This window comes from Pteronotus mesoamericanus, unplaced genomic scaffold, assembly GCF_021234165.1.
Source record: "Pteronotus mesoamericanus isolate MK-2021 breed Mesoamerican mustached bat unplaced genomic scaffold, CSHL_Meso_final contig_94, whole genome shotgun sequence".
Classification (NCBI taxonomy): Eukaryota; Metazoa; Chordata; class Mammalia; order Chiroptera; family Mormoopidae; genus Pteronotus; species Pteronotus mesoamericanus.
Genome location: NW_026555285.1, coordinates 41412929 through 41433820, shown reverse-complemented (window position 1 = coordinate 41433820; position 20892 = coordinate 41412929). Strand labels below are relative to the sequence as shown.

Here is a 20892-nt window from a genome sequence, read left to right as displayed (position 1 = left end):
GAAACCTAAAGAGTTAGTTACCCCCCACCAATGTTCTTCATGAAGAGGTGGGAGGGAAAAAGAAGGGAAGGGAACAATTAACAAAAGCATGATCACAAGGCAACCGAAGGTGAGTAGAGAAATCACATGGATTGGAACTTCTAAAAATATTTACAGATCAACTCGAGAACAGATTTGTTTCTACACTTTTTAATTACAAATCAAATTATCTCTAAAAAACTATGGATTTAAATACTTAACGCATATAAGGTGTTGTCATCTAGGACCCTGGAAGAAAGGAAGTAGCTCTCACAAATGGTTTTATTTAACAATTTTTAATAAAGGGCAAGGTATCGGCAAACTATAAGGAATACTGTTGTACTCCCCAGCTACTCACTATGGAGAAGGAGCTGCTACTACCTGTTCGGGGCCAGGAGGAGAAAGTAGTTACCAAAATCCAGGGCAAACTGTGAAGCCACCTGACAGGAGCTGGGTGCTTAGGGTAACTCACGGGCAGCCAGCCGCGACTCCACCAGGAGAGACCTGGGAACCACCACGCTCCACGTGCCCAGTCCCCGCTCCAGCCATTGCTCCCCACTGACCACAAGAGGCAAGAACGCCCATTGATAACCTCCAAGAAGAGGGCAGAGAGGAGGGCGCCTCTGAAGGGGCACACAGACTCTTGCCCGCACACACTCCACCTGTGTGTCTCTCATGTGGAAGAAAAGTTCTTACCCCTCCGCCCCCATATAGGCGACACACAAAACCTGTCCGTGCAATGACATGCAAGAACATGGTAAAACACACTAGGGCATGAGCTCCTACTCACCTCATGAAATCAATCACCTGTTGCAGAGCCTATCCCTCCTCCTTTTCACTCAGCGTATTTCCAGCAAAGCACCTTTCCCTTAATCCTAATTGAATTAATTTAAATGACATTTTTTTTGCAAAAGACTGGTCTTTAGTTTTTAAACTACATAATAGGAATAAACAAATCTATTTTACCATATAATTAAACTATAAATAATAAATTATTTAATAACTAAAGAATGAAAATGGACTGCGTTTCTGAGGGTAAAGGATTAATACTTTGAGGGTGAATGGTGGGAGAAAAATATTTGACAGTTTGTTATTTTATTAGCATAAAAAATATTTCTCCTATGATTGCTTTGCTCCCTAATTGAGCATAAAAAACATTTTAATGTATCTGGAGAGAACATTTGTAATAGATTTAATTATGTATAATTAATTATGTAGCTTTTGTAGACAATATTTCTGTTTACAAAGCTCTATCGCCATACCATGTGGTCCTCAAAAACCACTTAAAGGGAAAAGGAACAGCCTATAAAACTATCCCTGTTAAGAAAGAAAAACCATTTCTGAGAGAGTGAGCTGTTTGCTAAAAGTCACATAGCTAGTAAGTGATGGAGTCAAGACTAAGCTATTTCAAAACTATAAGGTCATTGTTATTCACTAAAATGTGTGACCATAATATGGGACAAATTATAAGTTGAAATATCTACTTTTCCCAATTTTTTATCCCATGACATTTCAATGCTTTGTCAGACCTATATTTTTCCTTGTTTTGTATGTAAGATATTTCCAAACATGACTAGAATGTTAAGCATTTAATAGCCTAAAGCTTATTTGTGCCCCTGAACTTATAAAAGTAAAATTTAGTGTTATTTTGTAACTAAAGCTTTTACTATATAAACACATATCTACAAATCTTCACCTGACAAATATTACCCTGAAGAAATAATGGATTCCTCAGCTTTTTGACAGTTTCAATGTTATTCCTACTTCCTTTACCTTTTAAGTTGATCAAAAAACCTTTTTTAAAAATTACTTTTTTCCCCCTAGAGTAAAATGTATCCCAACCCTGGTGAGAACAGACTGTTAATCTCTTCATTTTATTGACCTACTTCAGTTTCAGCTCATTAAACACAGACATTTTCAATGATCAAAAGAAAATGAACCAAATGTAACTTGGTATAACCTTACTAAATAAGAGAGTTCTTCAAAAAGCAAATAAATCTGAACAGGTAATTTACTATTGACAATATTCATATACACACACACACACACACACACACACACACACAAGGACATCCGGGAATCATTTTTATATTCCTTTGATCTATGAAGGCTTTTTATTCAACTCTCTTCACAGTTCTCACCCTCCCTCAAAATGAATATTGAAGAAATCATGAACTAAAGCCCCTTGAAACTGTAAGACAAGGAAGAGCAAAGGACTATGAGCTCTAAGAAGGTATCTGCAAATATCATTTAATTATATCACCATATAGAATTATAAAAACCTAAATAAATTTAGTTATCATAGCACAGAAGAGGAAAACTAGTAATGCAAACCCATTACCCTAATAAAAATAATATACAATTTAAGTTATGAAACAAGAAATGTTTAAAGCTATTGAATATGACTGTATTTGAAACATATTTAAATTAATACCTGAACCATATCAAAATATGCATATCTCAAAGGAACTGACTTAAGTAACCCTTCTACTTAGGTAAAATTTCCTAATACCTCTTAAATAACCAACCACACTACATAGAGGAAAAAAAGTTTTTTCCCTAAGGTATCATTGAGGAGAGGTCCTAAACACTAGGTATTTCTAAAATCGGAATTTTTTTAAAACAATTTAGAGAAGGATTATTCCTGTTTCCAAATAACATGTTTTGAGATTGGGCAGCAGTTATTAGTTTGCATATTATGAAAGGCTGTGGTCTCTCTGTTTTCTCTACACAATATGGAGTCTATCTAGATCAGTATCTTTTAATAAACAATCTTCCCAGCTCAGGAATAGTTCCATAGATAAGTGATACGTACTTTGCTCCCAACACTCAATTGACAAAGGTAGGAGATGGAAAAACTGAACCATTTTCTAGTTCCTTACTATTAATCTCCTCATGGGAAGAAACCATTTTGCAATCAATCCAGAGTCTAATGTAAATTATACTTGGTTATCTTTCTTTCTCTCTATTTGCCAATAATAGATCAATTAATGTTCCATGGCAGATCAGTGACACTGCCTACATAATGACAAAAACTGCACAAATAAATCCAGTATTTTAAATGTTAAATAATCTCCCCTTCCTTGCAGAACATCTGAGGAAACTTTCTTCTGGACATTTGTTTGGCGATGCATTTACTCCACTTCAAACATGTTGGATAATGTAGATAAATATTCCTTTAAAAGGGTCAGGCCACTTCATAGAGTTTGTGGCAGAGCTACATAAGAAAGCATTAACTTTATGAAAACACTTTATTCAACAATAAACTGAGCCCAGATCAGAATATATATTTAAGAACTTCAACCTCTACATTTCTCATTCTATTAATATTAAGCACAGAAAACATAAACAAACACAATAAACTGGGCCTGTTCGGTAACTATACGTGTAAGATTAATTCTACAAATCAAAATTTATTTATTAATTTTGCCCTAGTCCCAAACAGAGAAATAAACCACAGATCCTGCTCTCAAGTAGCCTATAGTCGAATAGAAGGAAATAATTATACTTAAAACTAATAATGCTGCTTTGAGTCCCTACCTTAAGTTAGAAATAACGAAGTAACGATCTACGTGTGGTGAGTTCGAGGATTTCAAGACTGATCGAGGAAAAGACAGTACATCTCACGATGGCAGGAGTATACAGCGGGCTTCATTTGGGCTATGCTTTGACAGGCAGCATGACAAGGGAGGTCCCTCCCAGCACGGGGCCTCCCCGGGACAGCAACAGCAGGGCTGCTCCCTGGAAGAGACGGGCAAGGGAACTCCAGGGGGCGTGGGGGATGGGCGGGGGGCTCACGGGCCTGGGTGAGACCCGCGGAGCAGCGAGGTGTGAAGTCTCTGAGTCAGAGAGCCTCGAAGGGCAGCAGCGGTTGGGGTCCTTCTCAGTCCCGGAGTGTGTTTCATTGGTGACTAGCGGAAGTCGGGTGCAGGTTTGTGGGATGCAAAGCAGGCAGGCTCTAGACAACTACAAATGTGCTTGCTTGAGCATATTTTGAGCAATGGAGTGTGTAAAAATGTGAGTTTGGCACTGGTGGGCTTTGGGCTGATGACCCCAACCTGTTGTGAAGAAATAAAACACATAGGAGCCAAGCTTTAACCCATTTATATAACACTATGAAACATAGCAATTGTCACTATATATGGATGCCAGCATCTTGTGCTTTCGATACCCATGGATTGATGTCAACACATATTTCAACTCCTTCTCCTTGTTAAGCACTGTCCTGGGCACCAGATGTTCTGCAATGAATGAGGCGCACAACAGCGCTGCTTACACCATCTGCAGGGCCAATGCAAAAAGAAAATGCAGGGCCCTTTGTTCAAACTTCAAGATGGCGACAGAAGAATATGAAACACGCGTGTGGCTCCTCTAAGGAGGAGACCCTGTGGGACTGCGCAGGTTAATGAAACTGCCCCGGCAGATGTGTCTCTGTTCTCGTCATGCCCACAACCTCGTGATAAAACATCAACAGTAAAAGGAAAGAAAAGATATGTCACCTTGATAATCGGTAAACATAGTTCAGTGAACCTTAAGAAAAGCCCCTCAGAAGAGCTGACTTTTAAGCTAAGCTCTAAAGTTTGCAAACCAGCCAGCTACAGAGTGTGTGTGTGTGTGTGTGTGTGTGTGTGTGTGTGTGTGTGTGTGTGTGTGTGTGAAGGAGCCACAGGCTGGACAGTATATGCCTGTGGTTCCTAGTCATCCTGTTTTTGCCTCCATGGGACATTCAGCAATGACTGGAGACATTTTGGGTTGTCACAACTGGGGAAAGGATGATACTGCTACAGGCATCTACTGGCTGAAGGTCTGGGAGGTTTCTAAACAGCCTGCAAAGCACAAGGCAACTCCCCACCCGCCCTCAATCCCCACACAACAAAGAATTATCCAGCCCCACAGGGCCAATGGTGCTGACACTGAAAAACTCTAATGTAAAATGAAGGTCGGTGATGGGCAAAGGCGTAGGTGGGGTAAGAGTTTAGCACATTTTACCGTTCATGTCCTTAGGCAGATGACTTTATGGTGGTGGATGTTGGAAACATATATTCCAACAACAAGGGTGGATTCAATTTATGGTAATTCAGTGAAATACTATACCATCACTAAAAAAACACGTTTAGAAAGATTTTTAATATCATGGGAAATACTGATAGGTTTGTAATTAGTTACAAAGAATAATAGAGTAATTCTAACATTCCTTCAAAGGCTATTTATGTGCTTAGCAGAGGATTAATGAGAGTTTTGAAAGATGAATGCAAAAAGTTATTGGTGGTTATTTCTGAATGGTAGTTATTTTGCTTATTTTATACTGTTCAGTACTTTAAATTTTCAGAAGAATGTATATTCTTGCACAAAAACCTAAAAGTACAAAATCTCATTTTTCTTTCCATAAAAGTACATTATACATTCAACTTACAAAACAGCCATATGTGAACCTAACATGGCTAATCAAAAACTATGCTATTTATTGTGGTTCACGGAAGAATGACTAATTATTTTAGAATGATTTTAGCAGTATCATTAGCAAAAATCTGAAATACCTAAAACTGAAAAGTAGAAGAATTGAGGCCAAAATTTGTGTTGTCTTTTCCTCAAGATGAAGGTCGGGCTTTTATAAAAGAAAGACAGATGTAGGAAATGGCTACTTTCTATTAAAATTGTTATTGTTATTTAACCAAGTAGATCAGGTACCACACTCACATCTATTTCAACAAAGCATATGACTGAAGTGTCTGAGAAACCTTGTTTTAATGCCTTTCCATTAAAACAAAGTAAATTTGTGGTTTCTTGAACCTTATATCAAGAGTCCATTGATTTATAAATCATGTCTGTTTAGGAGAGGCATCTGGTTGTTACAATGTTACTTTGGTCTTACACCAGTTAATAATAGTAGAAAAATATTATAGACATAGAAGGTGTTCTTATGAAATGTGGAAATCCAAACATATAGTCAAACATGCACATAGACAAAACAAAAATCCATATTCCAGAAAGTCTAGACAAGCTGGAAATGTGGTTTGGGGGACAGTAAGGAAAGCATGAAACGCTATTTGTAAGTTCCCCAAATTGCACCCCTCCGGACACCAATTATACAAATACAGGATGTTGTATACTTGACAAAGGGAACTTACATTATGGGATGCAGGGAGGATGGACACACCCCCACGGGAGGTACATTTGTTAGGGAACTATGAGAGAATAGGGTGTGATTAGTACAATTCAAACTCCTGATGGACAATCATGCTCCATGCCCCCGCAAGGAGAAAATTATAATCACTTCCTCGTCTTTAAGCTTTACGAAAGGCCTGGGTGAAAATGAAACCCATAATTCTCCTGGACATCAAAGCACACACCAGATTTTCCAGAGGAGAAAGTGACAAACTTGGCTGACACTGGATCTAGTCCTTGATGTTTACAGCTCAACACAGACATCAGGCCCAGTATCAGAAATCAATGATAAGACAAAGCTCTGAGCAGCCTGTGGCGCCGCAGGATAGCCACAGGGACATGCCACAAACCACAGAAAATGACTAAACATCCCCCTCTTTTGACCAACAAGAGAGGCTCCTGTTCCTTCATTAATGACAACTACTCTCACCTTGATCTTCCTAACACTGACATAAATTACAAAGATGCCCAATTCCCGGCCTGTCCTACTTCACAAAACCCTCCCTCTGATCACCCAGCACAAGCCCAAACCCCATAAAAACCCCCTCTCGATCGCCTCTTACCAAGACACTCACAGTTCCTGTGGTGTGCAGTCTTCCTTGCTGCAGCAAATGAGCCTTATTTGCTTGGCAATAGGTTTGTTTGTGGGGCTACTTGGCTGCTGGGCTTCCACGGAGGATGACCCTGGCAATAACCTGCCCCAGCATCCGACCCCGGGTCCACTTTACGGCTTCAGAACGATACTTCTTCATCAACAGAAAGGGTAAGTTAGTTCATGAAAACAAGAACTAGAAAGTACTGTCCAAGAGTGACCACGGCTACCAGCCAGCTAATTGCATGAATCCCTAAATCTTCCTATGGCCACTACCTAACCCCTCTGAACACTGGTCCCAGCCTTGGAGGCGGGGAGCTTTGGAGGCTGCCCCTATCAGGGGTATGGCCTCCTTCCTTCCTTCAATTTCCACTAGTGCACAAAAAGAAACAAAACATTCAGCATAACCTAACAAATGCCATTGCGGATAGAAACATAGTTTCCAATTTTAAGAACAATCATTTGTGACTTGAGAAAAACAAGCTGTTATAAAGAATCTTCTGATATATAGAGATCTAAAACTAAAATTTCACCCTTAAAGGCCAAGTGCAGTTAAAATCAAGACACTAAATAAAAACTACAATGATAACACATTTTTGAGCACTTACTGTGTGCCTGGATTTGTGCTATTTTACATACATACATTATTTCATAGCATCTGTGCAGCAACTGTTTCTGAACTAATATTCCCATTTTACATATGAGGAAACAGAGGTTCAAAGAAGATAACTAATTACCTTAGGTCACAGAGCTACTGGTGGCAGAACCAAGTTTTCAAATGAAATGTCCATAATTCCAAACTCCAAGGTTACCAGATAGATTTTCTCTTGAGTGTGAAAATGAAATACTGGATTTGAAGCAATTACAAGATTTGATTACAATAAAAGCAGTTAAAAATTTAAAATTGTAGAGCTCTATTTAAAGTGTCCTATAGTATCAGGATTTCATTTTGCCCTATCAAGTGTATTTTTATTATCCCATTTATAGCCAAAAGCTCCCAAGAAAAAGTTGTCTTCCATAAACTACTCTCTGTACCAATGAGTATCCATATTTTTAAAACTAGTTGGTATATAAATTATCTGAATGTAGTCTTGGCCTTTTTTTATAAGCCTCTCCTTTCTGAATTATCTTCCTTTAAAAAAAGGAAATAATACATGTGTGAACAATGCACATGTGAATAGAATTTCAATGGGAAAGCATTATCCCTCCTCCCCAATAAATAACATAAATGTAAAAGGACCTTTAAAAGACATTCTAGCTTAATGGTTCTTTTCTGAATAAAATAAACAAGAGCAAAGGGCACCTTGACAACTACTTAGGAAATAAAATCAGAACACATGGAAATCTGTGATTCTAATCACATTTACACCTTCTCTCCTTTTTTACATTTCTCATCCAAACATCCTTAGGAGCTCAATAGGCTTAAAAGAAATGGAGCAGGGGCAAGAACAAAGGTGAGGGGAATCTGAGCGAGAGCTTCAATGGCCCTCCTCGCCATTTTAGTAATTTCAAACTGGGTAAAATAGTTCCAGAAGATGTAAAAGTCACAAATGTGAGAAGAAACGGTAAAAAGTTACTCCACCAGCTTACATTATTTTTTTTGTTAAAGCATTGTGGTTAGAGATCTCAGAAATTAACCTTTTGTGAACAAGAAATTCAAAACAGCACAAAGAAAAAACTTTTGAGGAAAACAAAAAGCAAATTTAAATGTATTTGCTTTTTCAATGAAGGCCGATGTGCTAAATAAATAATTTGTTACAGAGAATATTAATATTTGTGTTCTTACGTGGAAATGACTACTCATACATTAACTATGAAACTGAGGCTAACTCTTGAGACTGAGGATACTTTTAGAAAATAAGATAGCCAACGACTATACCTAACTAAGCTACACGTTGGAGAACATATACGATATGAAAATAAAAAAAAGCATCTACGGAACATGTGGTACGTGTGGTTTACTCAATTTGGGAATGACTTTTTGTTTTTGTTTTTTCTTTTAAGTGGGAAGAAGAGAAAGATTGATGTTAAAAGAGGCAGTTCAGCATTTAATTTAATTACTCAAATAAACAATAACCAATAATACAGAGACGAGAAAAATAGAGAATTATATCAAATTCCTGTGTGAGTGTCTTTTCCTGGGCAATTCTAATCCAGAGTAACACTTGCCTGCACTTCACACAAGTATCTGAGGAAGTTTGCACTTCACCCCACCAGCAGCGCTGACGCCCCAGGATGCTCCCGGCCCAATCCCGTTAGCAGGTGCAACTCCAGGTGTTCCATCCCCTTAAGCCACACATCAATGAAGGTACTAGCAATGGGGAAACATCCAGAATGTCTTAGAAAAAGAAGGTGTTTGCCCTCTGGACTCTGTGTGTGTATGTGTGTGTGATGTGTAACAAACCCAAATAACTACAACCAATTCCTTCGCTGCAGGGTAGAGCTTCAGCTTCTCCTTCCCTGCCGGTACAATGCTATGACACTCTGTCAAGGTCCTCTTCAAATGAGGGGAAACATGCTCAAGGCTCTAGACACGAAACACCTTCTGGTCCATGTGTTGCATCCAGCAAGTAACAGAAAGACTGAGACATGAAACATGGGTGAAATCAAGGCCTTCCTGGGGAGTTGTCAACATTCACCAAGTATATCAGCCAAACTTGTGGTTTATGGGAAGCCAAATCTAATAATGCAGGTGAGGACTTCACAGCTCAATGGCCTCAACACGTCCTCCTCCCCAACAAACCCTGCTGTGTGAGGTTTTATCGGCTACTGAGAAGTGAGGTTGGTTTTTAATGACAAGAATGTGCTTAAATAAGAAAACAGGCTTAATGAGGGTACAATTTCTTGAGGACAGAAGAATTGCCCTAAACTGAGAATTTCAACTCTGTGGTTTTGGATAGTACCGAGAAAGCACCTAATACAGAACAGGTATTCAAGCAAATATGTATGTTTGTTTAAAAGACTGGTCACATAAACTAAAATGTATTCAGAGTTCCCAAATGCTTTGATTTTCCTTGTCGTATGACTCCAGAACCAGCAAAGCAAGCAAGCAAAGTAGCTACTCCACAGTGCTAAGAGCAAGTCTCCCTACACTAAAAACTCAGGCAAAGAAGGGATTTTAGACCCAAACATCTTCCACAAATTCTTTGTTAACCAATACGCTCCCGCTACTCGGCTGTGTTGGCTTCATAGTCAGGGCACATTTCCCCAGTTAAGATCTCAGCTCCAGACACCTGCTATTGCGTTTGACAATTAAGACCTATTCTTCCAGACCTAATGAAAACTGGAGATTCCACCAGCAGAAGGAAATTTGCGGGTCAGGGGTGGGCAGCAGAGGGTAATGGTGCACGCAAAGGGCTCTTACAGGAAGCAGAATCTACACTAACCCCTCTCATTGTATTATCTCCCCTTTAACCTTCGGTGCACCTCATCCCTATTAAGTGGCTCCCCAATACATTCAGTTTGGTCGCCTATTGCCAACACGCCTTTCGGGAGTTGAAACTATCAGGTGATTGCGAGACACACACCGGTCAGTTCGGTTCCGGAAAGGAGGTTTTGGTGCCAGGACGCGGAGAAGCGGTTAACGGTCACGCCAAAGTGAGTGGGTGGACCGGGTCCGATTGCTAATTACCAAGGAGACCGGCTGCCCTTGTCAGTGCCTCACTCTCCAGCAAAGAAGTGTAACGCAGGTTTGTGTTTCCAGTATCAAACCAACCCAACTCCTTCCACCGCGCGAGAAAGCAGCAAACGGGGTCCACGGGCGCAGCATTGGTGAAATACCCACCAGGCACAGACGCGCGGTCAGGCCGCGCGGCCCCAGCTGTGTGTTTTACTGGCCTGTTCCCGCACATTAGCGAGACTAAGGGTGACCAGGGGGGAAGCAAACGCCCAGAGCTCGAATTAGCTGCTGACTATTCCCATAGTCAGGGAGACACCGGACCTGCGCTGAGCTCCAGCTTTTACACCGAGCTTCCGCTTGAGGACTCCTCGGGATTCACCTTGCGCGGCCGAAGAGCCTGAAAGGTCATCTTCCCAAAAAGGGCCAACCCGGAGGGTAGGGAGCGCAGTGGCGGCGCTCAGGATGCTCCGGCCCCGCACCCGGGCGCACTGCCCTGAGCCGGCCAGCAGTGCCTTACCTGGCCTCGGCGAATCCGGCAGCCCCTTGGCCGCTCCCACGAGGCGCCACTGGAAAAGTTTCCGAACTTCTTCGCAGCTCTGCACGCCTTCGCTTCGGGTAAATCCAACGAGAGCCAGAAGGAGAAGACAGCAACAGCCCACGCGCCTCGTCGTTCCGTCCATCACCGGTGTGTCCTGGTCACCCCTTTCCCTGCCGTGAACCCCACGCTCCCCGCGCGCCCTGCGCTGCGGGAGCTAGAAAATGTTTAGAAGTCAAGGCTCCCTAGGGGTGCCGTCGGGCGGTGGGCGTTCCAGGGCCGCTCTGGGACACCGGCTGCACCTGCGAGCACTTAGCTCTTTCCCCAGGCGCCCGAGGCTGAGACACCGGAGTTCGCGGGCAGAGCGCCGCCGGGTCTCCCTCTCCAACCGGGGCGAGCTGGAGCTGATCGGGAGAGGAATACGGCTGGAGCCGCACGGAGCCCGCAAGCCTCCGGATCTGGCCACCGCTGCTGTCGCCACCCGCTGGGCTTGAAGCGGCCAACCTGGGACGCGCCCGCCCGTAGCGCTCGGCAGGCAAGCCCCGCCCCCTGCTGGGCCACGCCCCCACGCCACGCCCCCCGCGCTGCCCGGGGCGCACCCGCCCCGCTGCTCTAACGCCGGGACCCACGCAGGAGAGGCTGGAGAGCGACGCTGCCTGGAGCAAAGAAACAAATGGAACCCAAACCGGGTCCTCGCTCTGCCAGCCAATCGCAGGGACAGTCTGATAAAAAAGAAAGAGCAAACGAATGAAGAGGCTCAGAGAAAACAAACGATGAGAAACACCAACTAGAACGAAGATGAAATATATCCCTGTAGATCTAGGTCCTTAATATATAGGATTTTGTATTCAAATTACATGAAATGGGATCTGAGCACAATATAAAAGGGAAAAAATTGTTTATAGTTAAATATCCCAATTGAGAGGCTTAACAGCAGCTATCAGGTTTTAAGAGTGTATGTGAGAAGTTACTTTTTAAAATTGCTTATGTAACCGCTTTGAAACATTTGTCCAAAACACTGCGATTTTCTGAAAGTATTTAGAAGTCATAAAAATTACATTCAAACCTTATCACGTTCTTATTACCACAGTAAAGCCCACTTTATTCTCTTATCACCCTTTAGCATCACCCTTTACTTCAGAGCTCTGTATCTTTAAGGACCCAATTCCGGAATTTCTGTAACACATTTGTCAACCGCTAAGGTAAGAGTGCTCAGGGGAGCTTCTCCCAAGGAAAGTAGAAAAAATAAAGACTTTAAGTGATTTTTAAATGACAAAGAAATTTTGTCAATCTACAATTTACAAAACAACTGCATGAGAAACCATAGAGCAAAGGGTTGGGTGCATTTTTTTAACCCTTTTTCTTTTTGATTGAGGTAACTGGTTAATTACATAAATATTTCAGGCGGACAACATTATAATTTGATATCTGTATACACGATGGCTTGCTTACTACCACAAGCCCAGTTTGCCTCCTTAACCATTCACGTGCTCACCTTGGCGCATTGCGCCCTCCCTTCACCCCACATCCCCTCTGGTAACCACCAACCTGTTATCTATATTTATGACTTTTTATTTTGTTCATTTATTTTCTTCTGTTGTTATTTTATATTCCACAGATGAGAGAAGTCATGTGGTTTTAGTGCTCTTCCCTCTGGCTTATTTCGCTTCACATAATACCCTCAAGGTCCATCCACGTTTTCACAAATGATAACTTTTACCTTTTTTATGGCTGGGTAGTATTCCATTGTGTGTGTGTGTGTGTGTATGTGTGTGTGTGTACCCCATCTTCTTTATCCATCATCAGTGGACACTTAGGTTGAATCCGTATCGTGGCTATTGTAAATAATGATGCACTGAATACAGGGATACATACATATTTTCGAATTGATGTTTCCAGATTCTTTGGATGAATACCCAGAAGGGGAATTGCTGGATCATACGCATTTGCTAAATGTGATTGCCTCCATACTAAGCCTGTGAGTGACAAGAGTGTCTCTTTATCTACTGACACCTGAAGACAGAAGGCCCCCAGTAAAACAAAACTACTTAAAAGCATTGGGCAGATGAGGACTATAAATGTCTTAACTACTTAAAGGGAATTTAATCTCAAATCTGAACCCTTGCCAAGAGATAAAGAGGAATAATTTTAAGTCTTGGTTAAGTGTCACGGGACTTTGAATGACCATTCGATGACAGAGGCAGTATTTTCGGCAGTGGATCGCTGGCTTTAAAACCATTCCAGGCTAATGGTTGAGATACGTCTGTGAAACTGCTCACTTGGCTTTTGACATCAATTCCATGAATACTGGATTTATTTTTTTGAGAAGCTCTCTTACTGAGTGAAAATTGAAAAAATTAGCTGTTTTTAAATTGAAGTAAAGCCTTATGTATGTACCCTGAGCGCAGGATCGGGGGAATTTCCCCATGAATTTCTTCTCCAGCCACCAGGCATGGAAAGACTGCTTGGAAGCCAGCTGTACTACCAGAAGGAAAGAGGACCATGAGGGTGTGCATAGTGCTTAGGTACTAGACAGTATTCTAAGTGTTTCTTGCGGATACTAATTCAGTCCTTTACTCTTGATAACAATCCTGCATAGTAGTTACTATTACCATTGATTTATAGATGAGGAAACAGGCACCAGAGAGATGAAGTGACTGCCCGAGGCCAGCAAAGCTGTTAGGTAGTGGCACCAGGAATCAAACTCAGGTACCAGAACCCAGAACTTGTGCTGTTAACCATGGGCTCTCTGCAGTTACCCTGAGCCATACTAACGAACCTATTGAGTTACATGCACCAAACTAACACCAAAGTTTACACCAAAGTTTTGGTGTAAAGTAACACCAAAGGCTGTTTATTAACTCACCAGGTTTCTCACTAGTAAATATAAATAATTTTGTCTATAGAATTTTCTTCTACTAGAATCCTGTCTATGTTAATATAAGGCCAATAAATCCCCAGATTTTTCCAAAACTTTTTTTCTTACTGAGATCTTTTTTTCAATCTTCACCTGAGGACATAATTATTGATTTTAGAGAGAGAGGAAGGAAAAGAGACAGGGAGGGAGGGAGAGAGAGAGAGAAAGAAACAACCATAGATTGTCTCTTATGAATTGGGGATGGGGATCAAACCCACAACCTTTTGGTGTATGGCACCACGCTCCAACCAACTGAGTCACTCAGCCACGGCTTATGTTCTCTTTTTAATAGATTCGATCACCCTAAAGTATTAGCATTAAAAGAATTCTTAGAAATGACCTGGTCCAATGTATTCACTTAGAATCTCTAAAACAATTTGTCCTATAAGGGTGAAATCGCAAAAACAACAGAGAATTACTGATGGCTTAGTAAAAACAAAACAACTGACAAATACTGATTGCAGATCTACTATATTTTTATAAGCTCACTACGTTAGGCATCATAAGGATTACAGAAACATGTAAGCAATTTCTCTTCTCAGTGTTTTTGCAATTTATTTCAACAGAACAATTAGGTGGGAAGTTGTATAGAGAAATGGAGTAGGGTCTAATGAGAAAATAAATGTATTTTGTCCATATAAAATGTCCATGATTACAAAAAATAAATATTTTTTTCTACTTCTCATTGCCTACCACTACCACAGTGGATGAGCCAACAGTGGCTTGGAAGGGCTCCTGTTCCTATCAGCGTCCCTCTAACAGCCACCCAAATGGACAGGACTATGCTGTGAGGCTCCAAGACAAGTCTCCTTCCAACCAGAATACAATACCAAAGCGCCTTTTAGATGAGCATTCTAGAACAACCTCCAGACACAGTGCTATAACTAATCTTTTGTTCAATTTACCTGTAAATAGTACAGATGAAACTTGGTAGGAATTTTCATAATTTGATAGTGATGATACCTCATTTTTCAAAGGTCATTCAGTAAACATTTATTGAATGCCTTTTATGTAACAAACGTTGTGTTTTTGCTTTTGAAATATCAATACCCTTATATAGGAAAAATCTCTAAATGGCCATTATTTAAAATACACCTTGGTAATCTAAATACAATGCTTCTAAATAATTGTCTACAGTGTGACAACTTGTAAAGAGATATAAAGAACCACCAGAGTGGTTTAGGTAATATTAATGATATCATGTTGCCCTTAACCATGACTACAGCTTTAGGCTAAGACTGGACACCAGTTAGATCACCTTCAGAAGCTGGTCGTGGTAACTGCTGTACCCAAATAATAATAATAACTAATATTTATCAAGTGGTTACAGGTATTACCTCATCTACCATTTCAATCACGCATGAAACAGTTATTATTATACTACTAATGAGGAGTCAGGCTTATAGAGATTTAAAATAATTTTCCAAAAGCCACAAAATGGATAACTGCCCCATTTTTAGCCAAGTTTCCGCACTCCTTTAGCCACTACACTCCCCTGCCTCTGACAAACCAAACACCTGTTTGGTTGCCCCTTGATTCAAACTTCCTTCTATAGTAGAAGCCCTGCTCCTCACTGCTATTCCTTGTGGCCAGCCAGCTGGACCTCATCTGGAGACCTGCATGGCTTGAACCCTGGCCCAACAGCAACATCGTCTCCCTTAGCAGCCGGCCAAGGTACCACTTGCTCCTCCACCCTCCCCCAACTAATTTTTTAATCATGAGAACCTATTTGTAAAGACTAAAATTCAGTGTACTACCTTGACGTCTTCAAGCTTCATGGGGGCCCCAAAGCCTACCTTTGGGTTCTGTTCTTGCCTGGTACGCATACCCCCTCCCCATCGAGCAGGAAGTGCTCCCTCCCTAGCTAATCCTCTACCAGCCAGAGAAGCTCCATTCCCCTTTATCTTCAGCCTAACCAGTTTCCCCTCCTACCAGCCTGTGAAATTATCAGACAAGTCAATTACACCCTTCCCTGGGAACCAAGGGCCACCTAACCCTCTTGTCACTAGAAAGCCTGCCTTCCACAGCTCTTTCTGGTTCATTTTGCTCCCACGTGTGACCCCGGTGTGGCCCTGCGTGACATGTGGTTTCCTCCTCCATTGAGCTGCGAGCATATGTAACTAATAAACTGCTGTGAATCTCTTCCCTCCAGTGCCATGTGTTTGGCCATCTCATGTTAATTAGGGAGGGCGGCAGTCTCTCCTTCATCAGTGGGGTGAGTAGGCAGTAGTTAGAACAAAAATAGGCTCATAGACACAATACAAGTGTTTCCACTTAGCTATTTCAAAAAATGATAAAAATAAAAAAATCCTGACTTTTGCCGTGCTAGACTTTCTGTCTCTCCCAAGTGCAGCCTTCATCCCCGTTGCTGCCCTATTAAAGGGAGCCAAATTGAAGGTCAGCCCCAGCTGACCCTGCAAACGAATTTCTGCCACAAGGAACCAGAAGGAAATTGAGGGATCCTCCCGGACATCTCCTCAGGTCAAGAGAACAATGATTAAGAAAAGTCTGCCTGCAGGAGAGAGCTCATAGGAAATACAGCATTCCATAAAATACTCAAAACCAGACACCAGCTTGAAATTTACACGAACATCAGTGGGAAACTCAGCAGCCAACACATTTTCAAGCAAACACTTTCTAAAATATAGATATCTACTGCTAATCTCTATTTCCAATTTGAAAATCCTTGTTTGCTAATCAAGAGTGTGCATTTACCAATGATTTTAAAATATATTGGATGCACTTATGGTTTAAGGCAAAAACAATGTAACTATGCTTTAAGGCAAAAACAATGTAACTATTTCACACAAAGTAGTAGATAAATAAACTGTTCCTGTGTGGAAATTTGAGTATTTCATACCATATTTAATTTTATAGCTTTTATATTTGCAATTTCTAATATACATTTTATTTCTTTCGGAGAATCTACTGAAAAAAAAAGAGTATCAGTTGCTTTCTAAATGAGAATGAAAGCATTAAAAAGACACCAAGAAAACTCAATAAGTTTATAAAACTAAATTTCTTCAAATAATTTTCTTCTAGTCCATATGTAAGAATGTGAAAATAAGGTCCTCAAAGTTGTGATATACATTTCAAGTGTAAATTACAGTACCTTATAATAGAAATGAATACTGTACAGATTTCTCTCATTTTCAAATGTAGAGTTTGCACTAACTAATATGACCCCAACTACTTTTGGTTTCCATACAGAGCAAAATTCACACCCAAAACTCAGTTCCACCATTGATAATATTATATTTCAAGGAAAGGCAGTTGCAGGAACAAATAAATTATATGTATGGAATACATAACATTTCTCCATAAACAGTGTTTTTCAAAAATTAAAATGAGTCTGAAAACATCTTTTATATCCATTTATTGCTGGCTTTTTCATGTGAGAACTAGGGGGCCACAAAAGTTTAGCTGGCAGACTCTGAATCTTTTGAGTTCAGGTGACCCTGTCACACCCACCTCCCGTCTGAGCAGTGAGTCACCACCTATTGTCAGATCCCATAGCTGTACTAAGTGAATTTGGCCCCCGTAAGTTTGACATCCTCATGTTTCCTGTATTATCTTTATCAGAATTATTTATTTTCAAGCAGCAGTCAACCTTTGAACTTCAACTAAATCATTAGACTTTTAAATTACTTTCAAAGTGAAAAGTAGCACTCTCTGATGAAATAGTTTCAATAAACACCTTTAAAACCAGGCTATAACTACTCAATTAAAATTATGTACAAATCATTGCATCATTTAGTATTGGGTTGGCCAAAAAGTTCACTTGTTTTGTTTCTCTAATATGGCTCCAGTAGCCCTTAGTTATCTTTAACTTCATTTGAAACATTTTTATTAGATTGTATTGTGACAGCTGTCATATCAGTGTGCATTTAAAAAAATCAATATTGGTCAATTTTTGTGTAGCCAATATTTTTAATATCGAAAGTAGAAGAAAATAAGCAATGTTTTTGATGTATTATGCTTTATTATTTCAAGAGAGGTAAAAATGCAACTGAAATGCAAACATAAAAATAGTTTGTGCTGTGTATAGAGAAGGTGCTGTGCATGATGAAACATGTCAGAGGTGGTTTGTGAAGTTTTATGCTGGAGATTTCTCACTGGAAGCTACTTCACAGTCAGGTAGACCAGTTGAAGTTGATAACAATCAAATCAAGACATTAACTGAGAACAATCAACATTATACCATGTAGAAGATAGCCAACATACTCAAAATATCCAAATCAATAAAGTTATTGGAGAAAATGAAAAATGTATCTTTTATTTTACAGAAAAAAAACATGCAGACTTTTTGGTCTACCCAATATTTGACTTCAAATAAATCTCTGATGTCTATTTCACTTCTTTTCATTTATTTTTCCATGATAAAATGTAAAGTGGATGTCTTAAAAGTTTGATGTTACTTCCAAATTAATTATTTAATCAAGGGTTAAAGAATTATTTTCCTAATTGTTTTTCTGCAACTTCTGATATTACAATATCTTAACACATTTCGTAATGCTCATGAGTTTTCTCGTTTTTCACGCGCCATCTGTTCTGGACTTTAGATGTCAACACACTGTCTTGTCCACATCGAATGAAGCGATCTCATTGGTGGAAACCATACAGGTCAATCTACGAAAAACTATATAATTGCACGAACCCATAAAGCATTGCAGTTACATTGTATTTTGGTCATTGGATCCTGGCGTATGTCTTAAGAGATTTCTATGTGATACGCAATGTGTTAAATATTAATATCTTCAGATTAGTTTTAATACTATATAACAAGTACTCTCCAGAATGGTTACTCATTATCTCTGTCATCTTGGGCAAATTGTTAAACCACTGTGACACTTCTCTTATTATGTACAATGAGGGAAAAGGATAACTATGTTATGTTATTGATAGGATTAACTGAGATAATTCTTTGTTCACATAAACACTCAATAAATAGACATCGTTATTCTTCTTCTTGGAAAACTGTCATTGGTTCCTGATGTATTAGTTACATCCTAGATGTAATTAGCATAATAAACCTGCTCCTCTGAACCCAACCACTATTTAAAACTAAAATCTTTTGCACTTCCTATATTAACAGTATGGTTTCTTCATATTAATTAGCATTTATGCAACTCTCAAGTAATCTTTTTAGTAATGGAAAAAATAAGCATTATCCCAAGTCAGCATAGGGACAGAAGAATCTAAGTTGCCCAAGGTCATGGGCTAAGTCATTTTTAAAAGGAGAGAGTCACTCCTCTCTGAACATAATGAGCACTTAGAGCAAGAACTGGAGACTAATTATCATCAGCTTTTTAAGATTCAAAGTGTAGACACTCTACTAATGATAAAGCCTCATAATTGATAATTATCTTTGATTAACGAGTAGGAAGTCTTCCAGAGGCTTTCACTGCTGTGTACCATTGTCATAATTGATCTTTAATTATTCCATCTAAAGATCCCTTTATCATATGTTAAACCTTTGCTATTTATAAATAAGATCCATGTACAGCCTTATTAACTATCCTTAGATGTGATGTTACTTTACAAATGTCTGCAATTTAATTAGCATTCAGCTTAATTCTTCATATTTGCATATGAAAAGGGACAAGCAGTTCATGCTCTCAAGCAGAAAGCATGGGCTCTGACCACTTTTGAATTCCCTTCTTGATCCAGATTTTGTGAGAAGAGAGAACAGTCCTCTCTTTGGATGCGTCTGTGGAGATTTTATATAATTGGCAACCTTTTGCTCCCGAAGGAGAATTGTATTCTGGTGTTTCCTATTTTGGGGGAGAAAAATAAACAACAACAACTCCCATCTGATCTGTTTCCTATGCATCATCTCGGTTCTCCTCACTCTCCCTTTTCTTCCCAGATTCTCAAATGATTATACATCTGCTCTCCTCATGTTTGTAAGTCACATTAGTCCAAAACCTAATGGCCAATTTTTGCATATATCTACTGAACGTGAATTTGCTAAGCACTTGCTTTTTGAAGTCTCTAACCTCAGCCTCTTCAGCTTCCCTGACAATGCACTGTTCTCGTTCTTCTAGCTGCCAACATTTCTTTCTTCATTCTGTTGTCTGTTCCTCTCCCTTTCTCCTGCTTCCTAATGATTAGTATTTTCCAAGGCTTACACCTTAGGACTTGCTCTTCTTTTTCTACATATTCCTGGGAGGATATACTGAGTTAAACAGGGCCCATTCCCCCCACCCCCCCAAAAAAAATCATCCACCCAGAACCTCAGAATGTGACTTTATTTGGAAATAGGGTTTTCACAGATGCATTTCACTAAGGATCTCCCGCTGAAATCGTGCTGGTGAGCCTTCCATCCAGTGACTGGCGTCTTATAAGAAAAGGAGAGGGAGCAGAGAAAAAGACGATGGGAAGATGGAGCCCAAGATTGGAGCAATGCAGCTACAGTCCAAGGGATGCTGATTGCTGGCACACCCCGCCCTGCCCCCCCCCCCCGAAACTGGAAGAAGAGTGTGGACGACTTCTCACTTGCAGCCTCCGGAAGAAACCAAGCCTGCCCACACTGGGGTTTCAGACTTCAGCCTCTCCAACTGGAACAGAAGAAAACATGCTCTTGCTTTAAGCCACCAAGTTGTGGTAACTGTTTATGGCAGTCCTAGGAAGCGAATACCTACTGGTTCTCATTATGTCACTTCTGACGTTTGTGCTAACCAGCCACAGGCCTTTCCCTCCACCTCCTCTGCTTTTTAATTTGGGTATCCTACCATTATCTCAAGCTCTGTTTTTACCAAAGGGACCTGTTGGACCTATTGGCTTCTCCACAGTTCATTTCTCCCTTGTTCGCTGATTTCCTTCTTAATTTAACAACTCCAAGACCCTGAGGTCTGTCCTTTTTATTAATAAAATTATCCTTGCTAACTCCAGATGTTTTGTATTCTCTCCTCTGCTGTCTCCATGTAATATAAATCACAAGATGTCAGTTTAACCACCTACCTCTCCTATTCATCTTCTGCATTCCAACTGCCCTAGCCTTTCTCTCTAAATTGCCAGTTGGTGGCATTAGTTCCTAGAGAAGT

At 40.2% G+C, this 20892-nt stretch overlaps 1 protein-coding gene across 1 annotated transcript in view; it reads right to left on the bottom strand.

The window, feature by feature from the left end:
* The window catches only part of GPC5 (glypican 5), a 1150586-nt gene extending 1139512 nt beyond the window's left edge, over positions 1-11074 (bottom strand). Inside the window, exon 1 of the mRNA XM_054586471.1 lies at positions 10912-11074. Coding sequence (XP_054442446.1) covers positions 10912-11074 — 163 coding nt within the window. The remainder of the gene's footprint in view (positions 1-10911) is intronic.
* Between the last annotated feature and the right edge of the window lie 9818 nt (positions 11075-20892).